The following is a 14636-nucleotide window of genomic DNA, read 5'->3' as shown; positions in this document are numbered from 1 at the left end:
AGGTGAGGGAGGGAGAAAGAGGGTGCATGGAACTGCAGGGGAGGGTCAAAGAGGGTGCACAAGAGGCACAGCACAGCATGGGGAGGGTGCACAAGGGTGCGAGGCAGGGTCAGGGAGGGTGCCAGGAGGTGCGCAAGAGGCATTGCATGAGTCAGGGAGGGTCCGCAAGAGACACAGTGTGAGGCAAGGGTGTGAGGGGGTGCACAAGAAGCGACATGCAGGTCGGGGAGGGTGTAAACCGGTGCATGAGGGTGTGAGGGTTGGGGAGGGGATGTGGGGGGCTGAGTAGCCTGTGCAGCATGAGCGCAGAGAAGCTGGGGGAGGATGCATGGGTGTCTTCCCTGCCAGCCTCCCCATTGACCTTCTGGGCGAGCCAGCAGGGAAGGCTGCAAATGGTGATCACGTGATCGCAGAGCGCTTGGCAACCTGTTGTGTGAATGGGTTGCCAAGCACCCAGATTGCGATCACATGACCGCAGGGTTGCTGGGACGGTTGGAACTCTGAGGACCGGTCATAACCACCATTCATTCAGTGCCATTGTAACTTCGAAGAGTCGCTAAACAAATAGTCATAGGTTGAGGACTACCTGTATTGCTGTGTGATAGCTATCTGTAGCACTGCATTGGGGACCAACTGCAGCTTCCAGATGGCCTTCAAGCATAGCCCATGCAATAGTCCAACTGGGAGCTAAGGCCTAAATGACAACAAGCAGGGCCTCCCTATCCAGGAACAAGCACAATTGGTGTACAATATTAAGTTGTGCAAAGGTCCTCCTTGACAGGAGCTATCTGTCCAGGAGAACCTCTAAATTGCACATTGGATCTGAGCAGAAGTACAACCTCTCCCAGAGCCAAAGTTCAAGGGAGCCCAAAACTGAGAGCTGTCTTCCTGGGGTTCTTTCCCATGCAGGCCCCCACATTCTCCAAACACTGGGGCAGAACCTTGTCAGAGATATACAATTCAACATACTGATGATACTGTACCCTGTGCTGATGAATGACCTCCCCCAGTGGCTTCATATACGTATTAAACAAAAGTAGGAAGAGGGTTAGAAACTTGAGGCACCACACACAGCTGGAGGTCTAGCACTAGACCCTCTAAACATAAACTGAACTAGCCTCAGAGGAAGAAAATCACAATGCTGTGCTTCCCACTCTCAATCCCCTGTAATGGTCCAGAATGATACCACAGTTGATGGTATCAAAAGCCACTGAGAAATTGAGGAGGATGAATGCACAGATCACTCCAAACAAGCACAACCAATGCTGTTTTGGTACTATGGCCCAGCCTGAATCTAGACTGAAAGGGGTACAGATAATTGTTTCCTCCAGGACGCTTAGGAGCTGCAAGTTGACTGCTTTCTTGACAACGTTCCCTAAAAAGGCTGGGGACAGGACAAAAATTGTCCAATTCTGTTGAATCCACTGATGAGGAAGGGACAGGCCACAGCCTCTTCTAGAGGTGGTGGAACCACTCCATGATTCAAGGATGTGCACACAACTGCATGGGTCTAACTGCATGCCCCTCCCTGGAGGGGTTGTCCACCAGGAGGGGCATGAGTCTAACACAATGGTCACACTAACAGTCCCAAGAACCCTGTCCACTTCCGCAGGACTAACGAAGTCAAACTTGTCCCAGATAATTGAGGCAACTCTATAAGATGTGAATAGTTGGAGTCCAACTCAGAGTGAATCTGAGCAACTTTATCTGCCAACTGCTGAGAATAATCCTTGCAGCAACCCTACAGGTGCTCCCCGGCCCCTCCCTAGCCAGGAGGGATTTGGTCACTCTGAACAAGGCCACTGGCCAGCACTTAAAGAACACAGAGTGCATACATAAGCACATTTTACCATTCTTATTGCCGTAAGGCAGGCCTTAGGAAAAGTTTTTACCTGTGCTCAGTCTTGATTCTTCATCTTCCTCCAGTGACCCTCTAGGCATCTCTTGGACTGATTCATCCTCTGTAAACTAAAGAGTCCATTGGGGTCAGTGTACAGAGAGAATCCACACAGGCACAATCTGGTCCAAGGTGTAGGGAGTAAGGAAGAGGACTTCGACCAAAATATTCAAGAACTGTTACATAGGCAAGAGGGTCTGAAACGTTTTTTAATTCCTGAGAAGAGAGATAATATTCTGAAGTAACTCAGGCAGATGCCTCTCTGATTCAGTGGAGTATAAAAAGGGGGAGAGCACAATCAGACTTGCAAGATTGTTATAGTCAATCTCAGTAAAGGTAGGTTTTTCCTTCCTGGTTGCCTGGTCTGTTGTACTAAGCAGTGCTGACACAAGGCCATCATTACCCTCTCATTCTAGGCAGTGATTAATGCCTCAGTTGAACTAACGCCTCATAGACAACCTTGTTTCCTCTGAAACCAAATTGGGTCCATCAAGTGTCTGGGGTAGACCAATCAAATAGGTTCTTACTCCCTGCAGTGGGGAATAGTCATAGTAAATTCCAGGGTTAAAGAGAGAGTGATCCATCCAAGACAGAGGACCAACTGTAATATTCTCCAACTCCAGATCATGCTGCCACTCCCTTGAGACAAAAACAGGACTAGCATGCGACCGCAACTGTGAGTTGGGCCCTCAACAAGCTGGGTCAGCTGGTGGCCATGAACTCCTGAGCTGCTGAATGTGCACCTAAGGAAGGCAGGTTCAATCCTCCAGCATCATAAGCCTGGAGAACTTCATTGCCAACCTGGCCATAGTGTGGAGCAGCACAAATAAAGAAGCTGCTACACAGAAGGGATACTGATACAGTAGCAGCAATCTCAACTGATCCTTACTACCAAACCTGATACCCAGCTTTCTGTGGGGCAGCACCTGAAAAGTGCTAACAGAGCCCTTGACAATCTCCAGAACCTCAGGTATAATCATAGCCACTCTACCACCTCTACTCCAAGGTCATGCCTAGTGCCACACTCAAATTTGTATGGGTATATTTTGGAGAGGGGACACATACACCCTGTGCCTAACCAAGTCTCAGGAATGCATGCCAGCTCAGTGCTCTCATCCATTATTAAATCACAGATGAGGTGAGCATTTGTAGAGGACATAGGGAATGGCCTTGAAGGAAGAGCCTCTATCAAGGCAACAGTTAGATAAGTGGGCTTGAGCCCATTCCAAGAAACTAAGTTGTAAAAACATCTCAGACAGGCCCCTCCCTAGTTCACATAATGTGAGGGAGAGGAAAGCCCATTCAGACTTGAAAGATTCTGTTAAAAGTAGTCCTGACCTACATGGCATTAGGTTCTTCATCTGCTTTACCTTACAGGGCTGAAAGCCTTATTAGACTGACCTGGTATTCAGCAGAAGCAGCTGGGGCACAGGGCCACCTAAGGCTTGTTGACTGGGCATTGGAGGCAAGTGCAGGGGGCCAGAACACAGTACCAGTACAAGACATTGCGACTGCATTCCCCCGACTTCCATTGTGTATCGCCACTGCAATGTTCCTGTATGCCCCCAACTTCTCCAATATATTAACTCTCCCCAATACCTGTCATTTCTCCCCCAGGTCTACAGGTAGGGGCCTCATCCAATGCTCACCATCTCCCCACAGGCTGGACAACTAGGCAACTGGATACTTCTGACTAGCACTTAACATACATTTATGATGTGTCTCTTTACTAGCTATACATTAATGACAACAATTGTCAATTTACAAGTTTATATCTCCCTTTCACTATTAAATGAAAAACAGAAAACCAATATATAGACATTTAGCATGCAAGGTTTGTTCATACAAGCTAAATGGCATATATTATAGTCATATTGGGTATCCATTAGATTCAATCACAGAAAGGTTTATTTATTGTCACATTGCTCATGATATTTGTCCTGGAAAGAGCCTCCCTCATACACATGGACTCAGTAGCAGGAAAGAGAAATTGCTTTTCCTTAAGAACTTTTTTATTCTACAGTCACATCATGCTGTGGCAACGTGTTCCCACTCACTTCTTGATGAATAGCTTCCAGAAAACTGGATTATAGAACGGAGAGAGATTATGTAGGCGGATAACAATCACTTCTGACTTTTGTTGAAAGCCTTTTAATAAGTATTACCATGTAAATGTAGATTCCACTACAACCCAGTGAGTAACCTGGTTCTAAGTATTGGTCATGTGGTTTCCATGCAGGGGACTATACTATGGAAGAGTAATCAAGGAATCATAGAAGGAAGCCATTCTTATCTGCCATATTGGACTGCAGAAAAGTTACAAACCAACAAGCAGGAAACAACAATGTAGACCTTTTTAATTTTTTTTTAATAAAAATGCTTTATTTAAGAAAGCAGAATGAACAGCAGCACAGGAAGAGGGCACTAACTGGGCTAAAATAATGAAGTACATAGTCTATAAATACCTTCTTCAAGATATGTACGTAGTAAAGCCTTTTACATTTACGCTCTTTGGGCTATCAAAAAATAAATATATATATATTTCAGGAAGCTTGAACCTAAGTTTAACAAAGAGTTTGGAGGGAGACCTACAATTACAACCTAATTATTTTTTTAATTTATAGAAAATAAGCTATTGAAAATCTTTTTAAAAAAATACCTGTAAAGCAGTAGTCATTTCATTTTTTTCCAACAGTCTTTTGACATCCTAAAGTTAATTAGCTTATTGTGACATACATTTTTGTGGACTCCATCTGATAAAAGTGAAGGAATTTACTCCATAACAATTCTGCCATGCATTTAAAAATAATATGGACTTTTATGTAACTAATATTAACTAAGCATCCTGAGCGTGCAGTATATTACATATTCCTTCTACTTGCCTACTCTGAGGACAAGAGTATGTTGGTTTGCAAGATGGTGTCAATGTAGAGAACCTCACTTGCATAGCCTGAGCAGACAGGGCCTCGGTTGTACCTGTGGCAAAATGTACCACAACTTATCAGCACTGTCCTTACTGTAAGCAGGGAAAGCTGCAAGTGGTACAAATAAGGCTAGTAACCTGATCTAGACCTTCTCTATCTAGACTCAACCAACCAAAGCCATGATGATCAGTGGAGATCAATATTTATGGGTTCTTTCAGTGACAATCACTGTTGGATAGCAAATAGCTTTATACAGTGGGGGAAAAGTGCATAAATGTCTAAAAGAAAATACAGATAGACTTTGTTTATAAAATTGCATGGTGAGAAGAAAGCCTGAATTACTTAAGTCTATCTACAGCTAATATCCTACAATGTGCTCTCCTCCCTTATTAACAAGAGAGAACAAGTCAGTAAGTATCTGAACTGTACAGAGGAGAAAGAAGCCTGAACTGAAAGGAAGAAAACGATGAAAGCCATGAGAACATCACTCTAACCAATGTGTGTTACATAGACACATACAAATCAGCTACAGTATTTTAGACAAGGAAAGTAGATAAAAGTACAGAGACCCTCTGCTAACTATCTCTACATCTGTTGCCTGTAGTGATTAATAGGTCCAGAAATACAGAAAGCCAGGGCATGGAAAGTTGAACTACAGCTTATAGAAGATTGCAACTTGCAACTAAGATGAGCAAATGTTAAACAGCTTAAATTAACAAATGAAAAGGTAGATACATGTCTGTAAAATTAAGAGAAAGGGGAAAGATGTAGTAAATCTGAATGAACGTGGAGTAGTGTTGAGAAACACATGCAGGAAAGTGAAGAGATAGGTTTAATCATAAATGAAAGGGCTAAAATGTATGTCAAAATGTATGTATGGGTAAGTTCTAGGTTGCTATGGGTGCACATAGAAGTAAGAATCTATAGGTTGGTGATGGTCGCATACAGGTATTATGTTTCAGTGTGTGGTGATAATGTAAGAGCCAGAGATGACTTTCAGGAAAAAAATGTGCATTATTCTGAATGAATGCAATTCAGGAGAAAAAAATCTTCTGTGAGGTGACATGAATGGATGGGTGGGAATAAGATGAAATAAAACAGCAAAAATGAGTCAGCTATTTGGAGCTCCAAGAATAAATGAAAACGATAACTAGTGAGTATCTGCTTAGAAAAAAGTCTGTTCTGAATACATGGTTTAAGCATAAGTCTATCCACACACACACACAAAGGGCAAAAGAATGAATTGGAAAGCATGGCTGATTTTAATTGTTCCTCATGAATAACTGACAGTATGAGTGAAGCACATAAGGATAATGAATGTGGGACAGACCAATTTTTAGTAATGTAAAGAATGCATCTGTATAATTTGTGAATATAGACATAGGTAGATCTCAGCCGCACACAGTATTATTCGTACAAGCAGAAGCATACACACAGAGCTAAAGGAAGAAGTGAAAGCAGGGAAAGTGGAGGAAGGGAACATAGGAGCCCTGCATGAAGAAGTATTAGAACATTGATTAATCTTCCAAAGAATAAATGAAAAATGGAAAAATGGATATGAAACCTTAGAGAATGCCATTGAAGTGTGGAAAGTTATGCTGTGGAAAGTATGAAAATGATGCTTGGTGGAACGCTGAAATGAAGGAGGCTGTGGGTGAGAAAAAATGCATGTAAGACAACAATTGCTGCAGATGTGAGGATGAGAGAAAGGTACTGCATACTGTCAATCTACAGAAAATGTACTTGCAAAGAATGTCATCAAAGAGAGCAAGATATGCTTATGGTTAAAATAGGCAACGGAAATACAGAAGATTGATATAAATTAAAAACTGTTTTGGAAGCTGGTGAAGAGAGCTAAAGAATGAGCATCCAGCAGACTGAATGGAATAAAATATAAAATATATAAAAATATGAAATGCTTTGGGCTGAGTGAATGCTTGAAGGTCTATTTAGAGATTTGTATGGGAATGGTAACTAGAGAATGAATTGAAACAAATGCTATAGATGTTAGTATTTAGGCGAAAATGATGAAAAGTGAAAAATGCTGTGAAAATATTGGAAAAAACTAGAGCAAGTAGATTAATGTGTGTCCCTTGGTAGAATGTTTACTAAAGTGCATGTTAAGACATGCAAAAGCTGGTAGAAATGAAGTGGTTAGTATATGGTCCATTGTGACGAGTAAATGTTTGTTGAAAGAAAATGGCTGCATACGAGAGCATGCTCCTGCCTGCACACCTCCAACCACGGAAGGACTGATGATCTGCTGCCCACTGACTGGGGCCCTCATGCCCACTGGATTTATCACTGCCACTGAGGTCCTGATAGCCTTCTGGCCACTGAATGGGGATTACCACTTTCCTGATCTCTTGAATTATCTCCTACTCAGACATATTTTCCATCAGGCATGGCCATGCCCCATACACACCCAGATTATATCCACTCATGTTCTTTGAGTAAATCATAAGCATCAGGACTAAGAATCAGATCAGGTCTGCTCTTTTGCTGTGGCTTGATTTACCTTGGTAAGTGATCATAAAATTAAGCACCTAAAGTTTATGCAACTTAGCATCCCAGATTAGGGAAAGGAAAGGGACAGAAGGTATGGGAAAAGAGAAGCAGGGCACAGGAAAAAGTCTCTTAAATGATCCTGGTGTACTCAAGCTATATGTCACTCAGAGTCACTTACTTAGTGAGATGGGTCGCATATAAATTTGATTATTAAGTAGATAAATTGATAAATGCTATCACCCTCCATTGCAAAGTTCCTTAGTTCTGTATTTCGTCAGTCTTTCAGAGGTGGCAGGATGAAGTGAAAGACGGATACTGGGAAAAGTGGGAACCAACAGGCCAGTCCACTCCTGGGAGGCAAAGCCCAGAATCTTTTTCCTCTCCCTTTTTCTGGCTCTTTCCTTTTTAAAAACTTACAGCGTGATATCACATCCCCGTGTCTCTCAGCTAATCCCTCTCACTTTTTATCCCACGTCTCCATATATGAGATGGCATTGCCCTCTTTTTCACAATTCCTCTGCCTGCTTAAGTGTGTCATTGTTCTACAGTTAACTTGTATCAACTTGTTTGTGATTAGCTACTGGCAGTCTGTTTCAGCATGGTCTAATAACTTAGCTGCAAATCTAAAGAGGTACAAAAGGGTGATGGAAAGAAAGTAGGTCAGGGCTCTTTTATCTTCTCCAAAGCCAAACAGAGATTCATGTTTAACATACCTACTTTGGCAAGGCAAAGCCTCCTGGCAGATCGTATGTGCAAACTGGGACCATAAGTCACTGAACCATAATACTTCTGTTAACGTGCCTATCTCTGCCAACACCTTTCACTCTGGAACAGGATATCCTAAGTATGCATTTGAGAACTGGGGCTATGCAGTGCTTCAGATTCCACTCCTAAATGGTGCTTCAGAGTGCAGGGGGCATAAATGTAGCACCTGTCTGCATCTCTTCCCAGGAGCATGTAGCAGCTGCAATGGCCTTACAGGGAAATGAAGTTTTAGATCGTCATTAGTGCTTGATTAATGCCAACATCTGATAGCTCATAAAGCAAACAAGTAGACTGATAAAAGTATTTCTGTTATCTAGAGTGTTATGCCTTGACTACTGGTAACTTTGAAAGCACAGCACTAAGAAATGAAAGTGCATTAATAGTCCCAAAATTATTGCCAAAATTAAATTGCAAAAGATATTACTGAAAATGAATAATGCATACATAAACTGAGTCAAATTTAATATGTTCACCTGTAGGGAAGCCTTCTCCAACCTTGCAGCCTCCAGATACGTTGGACTTCAGGTCCCATAATTCCTAATGAGAGCTGAAATCTAATGCATCTGGAAAGCACCACATTGGGAAAAGCTGCCATAAGACATAGAATAATTTTATCATGCAGTGTTGACTGTTATTATTGGGTATATAATTATATACTATTAAAAATATACAAAATATAGGCATACCATATAAAATTCTGTTAAAAATACCATCGGACAAGGTCTGTATTTCAAGTAGAATTTAGTAATTTAGTATTAATTTAGTATTTCCTAAATTCTATTCAAGAGATATTTTCCATGTCTTAGAGAAGCCCTTTAATTGCTATAAGAAACATCCAAATTCCCAGATCAAATAGAGTTTATAGCAGCAACTCTTAACACTGGGTACTAAATCCTTGACATAACGTGAAGGTACTCATGGTCATAGAGAAGTTACTGAACAGAAGGGGATGACTTAATGAGATCAGTGTGCTCTACTTGATAGTTTTAGAAAGGATTTTCCAGTGTATGTCATAAATACATCTAATCATGAATTGCACAGAAAGCAGCACAAGCTGGCTTTCTTTTTATGAAACTTTCCAAGCTATATCAAGGAAATGCTTTAGCGATTGTGAAAGGCTGATCATTTGTTAAAACTTCATTGTTAAACACGTATTTATTCAACTCCAGAATAGGAACTGCATTTCCTTCTTGTGCTGGTTTATATTATTGTCACTTCAAGTTTTTATTGCTGAGACTAGAGACAATGAACCAGAATAGCTCCAAGCTGCATGCTCCTCTGGAGGTCCAGGAACTATGAGGGCCTGGACAATTAGCTAGCCAAGCTTTAGCTCCAGTAAATCAATCCTTCAAAGATGTTAGACCCAAAGAGTTACTCATGCCATTCTCAGGGTTCCAGGGTAGAATACAGAGGGGGCTGAAAAGTTATTTTTCAGGAACTTCAGTCTGCCTTACAAAGCTCCCAGCAGCCAGCCCCTTCCTGGCTCAGCTGCCATCCATCATAACTGATTCCCCAGGAGACTTTTTCTGCCTGGGGCCTGGTCCTGCAACTTGGTGCTTCTTTGCCATTCAGCTCTCTATCTCTCAGCAGGAATTGTGTTTAGGGCTCAGGCAGCAGATCAGACTGGAGTTCTAGAGCTGAAAGATGTTGCAAAGATTCCATCTGTTTCAGCTTCCCTGCCAATCTGAGCCCTGTATCACAACAAACAATCCTGCTTCCTCCTCTTCCCCCTTCCCTTAGGGAGGACCAAGGAAAAGCTATGATAACAAAAGTCACTTTAAACATAACCTTAACAGGTATGATTCAGTAAGCTATGAGGACTAGGTTGGGAACTCATATACTCCCCACCCACTGCATCCATGTTTGCAGAGTAGAAATTCAAACTAAGCTTAATTTAGCAGTGCCATCAAGCTTGATTATGGCTAACTGGGATTCTGCCTTAATCAACTTTGACTTTGACTGTTCCTGTAGCATATTCCCAATTGATTACAATATTGCTTAAATATGTACAATATTTATAATCTATGTACTAAGGACATAGCCTAAACTGCTATCTACAGCCTGGACTGCTTGATAGCGAACACACTACATTCAAACACATATTACAAAGTTCAAGTTTTAAAAAATAAAAGGCAAGATTCAAAAGGTATCTTTTTGAGTAGAGGTAAAGAAGTATATATGTATATGGGCTCCATAGAGCAAGGGGAGCCAATATCGCCCATGGTTATTAATGTTCCTGCAGTCCCCTCCCTTTCTACCCATCAGGCTTCCTGTCCCACTTCAGGGTATGTTTTTAGATGTTTACATTTTAAAGCCTTAAACAGGACACTTGCAGGCTACAAAAACAAAGTCTTCGCTTAAAGCATCATCTGTTTGTATGCCTACATAGGCCATGTGCATCTTCTTAGAAAATAAACACACTGGAAAATAGCAACCCAATGGTTTGTTTGGAAGGATATCAAGTGCCCCAAAACAAAGACAGAGGTAATCTTGGGCAGTAAAGAGCATCCTGAAGGCTGAAGCAAGACCTAGTGAGGAACCTCATCCATGTTCTGGCAAACAGTTGTTTCATGAGTGGCCTTGCCTTGCTATAAAACAATCACTGTATGAATAGACAAACCTTTCCCACAGCTCACAGCCAGTTTGTTTTAATTGCTTGCAACCATTTTCAAAAAAAATTCCAAAGGCTGGCTGAAAAACTTGCTTACTTATGCCATGAATAAAAGCAATACAGCAGTTATGCAGCAAAACATAACAGGCATTTAAAATCTCAGCCTTGCATATATCTATAAAAAGTGAAGTTTGTTACATGCAAATATCTGTAATATATTGGTTGCCTCCTACTTGTAGTTTAAAGGTATTTGATTCATCCATGCAAATCTAAGATGACTGTGGAATCCTTTTAGTTCATTCTCCTTTTTTTCAACATTCAACATTCCTTCCCATATTCTGTTTCTTTACTTGAAACTATTCCTCCCTCTTACAACTTAAATCTACATATTAAGACGGTCTGCCACTAGACTTAGAATAAGGTGAATTAACTGATCCAACATCCCAGTGGGACTGTTATGCATATCTCATCTAAATACTTAAGTTTCCCATCTTCTTACACACACACACACACACACACACACACACTTCTATATGCATTATTGAAATCAAGAGGAAAAACTCCTTGCAACCATATTGTTTGCAATGAAACCCTTTCATATTACATTGGTTCAGTTAAAACATTTCCTTTACTGTATTTCATACTCAACAGATGCAGTTAATAACTTCATTATATAATAGCTGTGCATATTGTTTATGTGGAATTTTTCTCTTGAAGCTGATGCCAGTCTTGGTACTGATGACATATATGATGAAAGAGGATGTCAGTGTGATGTATCAGTAGAAGATCTAACCCCAGCACTTAAAACAGTTATCCGGGCTATCAGGTAAGAAAAAAGTACACTTAAGAAGCATTCCTATTGATCTCATTAGCACAGTCCAACACTACATGTAAGACTTTTTATAAACAGATATGTGCCAAAAGAACTGAACAGGGGGTTGGACTAGAGGTGACCTTTTAAGTTCCCTTCCATTGATAAGAATCTGATTCTACAACATACTGCACATCGCTTATACACTGATGTGGAAACTGAATTTACTATATATTCACTAGCTGAGATAGTGGATGCGGTATCAATTCTTTCCACCTTGCTTAAATTATCAATAAAACAGGTACTTATATAATTATACTCAGTATTAGTATTTAAGTTTATCCTTTTATTTTTACAATTAAATGTTGAAATTTAGAGCATGTAGATTATGTGACAAAAAGCTTAGAATACAACACTGGATTTCAGAGTGTTGCTTATAAAGCAACGTACAGTTGTTATCCACTTCACTTTTTTCCCCTTTCAATCATATAAAATAGGAACAATCAGTTCTTTAATTTGAAATTAAATTTTTCAGGCTATTAGAAACATTGAGGTATAAAATATTCTGGGAGAGAAGGAAAAATAAGAATAGGAGGCTAGGAAAATGATTTTTTTTCCTTGTGGAAAAGTTAGAAAATTTTTATTGTATAATTTTTCAAGCTCCCCAAAGCAAACATTAGATACAGTACTATACATTAGAAAAAAAATGTTTGATTTTCAATAACTTTAGCAGTTCTGTAAGTACAGTCTTCAGTCATTTTATTTTCTGCAAAAACAAATTTTGGATAACAGCACATTAAATGCAGAGAAGTTTGTATGGCATAATTTTGGAATACTTTAGTACAATTATTCAAGAATTTTTGCTTGAGATCAGTCTACAAATGGTAATGAGAAATGCTATCTGTAATATGAAAATATCCTTTTCCAATAATTTCTACTTCATAACCTTCTGATCAAAACAGAAGGTTATGCATGACACCAAGGAGAGCATCCAATATGCTGTATATACTATACAGGTAGTCTTCAACTTATGATGGCAATTAGGACTGAAATTTCTGTTGCTAAGCGATGCAGTCGTAAAGCATCCCTGCAGTCCTGGTTGCTGTCGTTAACTGAATCCCACGGTTGTTAGGCGTGGCAACTTCCTGCTGGCTTCCTATAACAAAGTCAGTAGGGAAGCGGGCAGGAAGCTGCAAGTCCCAGGTGGCTCGCAAGCAGGCCAGCAGGCAGTTAAGTGGCTGCTGCTGGGTGGGGGAGGGTATGAGGGTGCGAGGGAGGCATGGAGAGGGTTGGGGATGGTGCCGAGGGTGCACAGGGGCGCATGAGGGTGGCACGGCAAGTGTCAGGGAGAGTGTGCAAGGGAGGTGTGGCAAGGGTTGGGGGAGGGTGTGGGGTTCCACAAGTGGCCAGGGTGGTGCCAGCGCAGAGGGGCTCAATGAGGGTGTGAAAGTGGGGGAGACTTACCCCAGCAACTTGTGACCTTCTCTGATGGCTTCCCAATTGACTTTCTGAGGAAACCAGCAGGGAAAGTCTTAAATGGCAATCCTTATTGTGGGTCACTGAAACAGCTCTTAAGTGTGAACCAGTTGCCAAGCACCCAGACTGCAACCATGTGACCGCAGGGGTGCTGGGACGGTTGGGACCCCCAGGACCAGTCAAAACCACCATTCGTTCAGGGCCATCGTAACTTTGATCACTGAACAAATGGTAATAAGTCGATGAATATCTGTACATACTACAATACAACAAAATATTGTAAAATAATGTTTAGGTTATTTTTAAGGCCATTGGTGGGTGACTTGGGGACAGTCACTCTCTCTCAGCCCAACCCACCTCACAGGGTTGTTGTTGTGGGGAAAATAGGAAGAGGAAGGAGTATTAGGTATATTCACTGCCATGAGTTATTTATAAAAATAATAAAGGCATATTTTTAAAAATCTAAAAAAAAAAAAAGTAAACATTTAAGCTCATTCCTAAATTTACTATTGCAAATAATGGTCATTATGATTTGTTACATTGGCTAGATCACATCATTAAATGGAAAAACATTTATCATTATTTGTGTAATCTATTACCATCTGATTATACTGAAAATAATATCAATTGCCATTTTGTGGTATTCTGCTGATAAAATTCTTGAACATCAGGAAATGGCTTGTTAACATACTGTATACATCAAGATTGATACCCTTCCCTTTCCTTTTTAATTATAATTAAGCTGATTCAAGCATTCAAGCCTTTCAAGATTGCTCTTATCTGAATGAGTGGCAATTGAAAAAGGAAAGTTTTAGCCAGGCATACTTAGGGACTACATTTTAGAACAGTGTTAAAAAAAACACATAACAATGCTGGTAGTTTAAATAAGTATGTGACTAATAAATGATTAATTATTAATTAGAAATTCAGTGCATAAATAAAGTCATATGAAAATGAAATTTTCAGCAGCATTACGATGCACGTAAATACAACACAGTGGAGTCAAACCATTTGTTGGGGTGTCCCCATCTTCAGACAATATGCTGATTTAATTATATCTAAAGCAGAGGATAAATTTGTGTCTTAAAGTGCCATCATCTTTCTCTCCCCTGCCCTTTTCCACAGCTGCATTTATATTCAGGCTGCAAGTTAGCTTAGGAAGGAGAGGGAGAAATGTATGGGAATGAATTATTAAGAGCTGCAGGAAGGATTCACTTCTACTGCCCATACATCCAATGCTTTGAATCTCACCACACACCCATTTTATAACTAGGCTAGAAGCACAGTTCAACCTACAGGTCTCCTGCCATTAGATGTAGTAGGGATGCCATGGCATAAGCAAATTCATAAAATGGTTCTCATGGTGGGCATACCTGCACCAAAAACTCTAGAAGGCAAACTGATACGGATTCTCTCCGTCCCCTCTTCTCACCTCTGTAGGAGGATTTTCCAGGGATATATATGAACCGAGAGTGCGCCAGTTTGGGAGAGGGCACCAGTTTATTATTTATTTTATTTTCTATCCCGCCTTTATTATTTTTATAAATAACTCAAGGCAGTGAACATACCTAATACTCCTTCCTCCTCCTATTTTCCCCACAACAGCAACCCTGTGAGGTGAGTTAGTGGTTAAGGCACCAGGCC

General features: G+C 40.7%; 1 protein-coding gene across 2 annotated transcripts in view; it reads left to right on the top strand.

Annotated features, from left to right (window-relative positions):
* The window catches only part of KCNQ5 (potassium voltage-gated channel subfamily Q member 5), a 374302-nt gene that overhangs the window by 354895 nt on the left and 4771 nt on the right, over positions 1–14636 (top strand). For both annotated transcript variants that reach the window (XM_063313086.1, XM_063313079.1), the window contains one exon: positions 11423–11531. In XM_063313086.1, coding sequence (XP_063169156.1) covers positions 11423–11531 — 109 coding nt within the window. The remainder of the gene's footprint in view (positions 1–11422; positions 11532–14636) is intronic.

This window comes from Candoia aspera, chromosome 1 (assembly GCF_035149785.1).
Source record: "Candoia aspera isolate rCanAsp1 chromosome 1, rCanAsp1.hap2, whole genome shotgun sequence".
Classification (NCBI taxonomy): domain Eukaryota; kingdom Metazoa; phylum Chordata; class Lepidosauria; order Squamata; family Boidae; genus Candoia; species Candoia aspera.
This window is presented reverse-complemented; position numbering and strand designations above follow the sequence as displayed.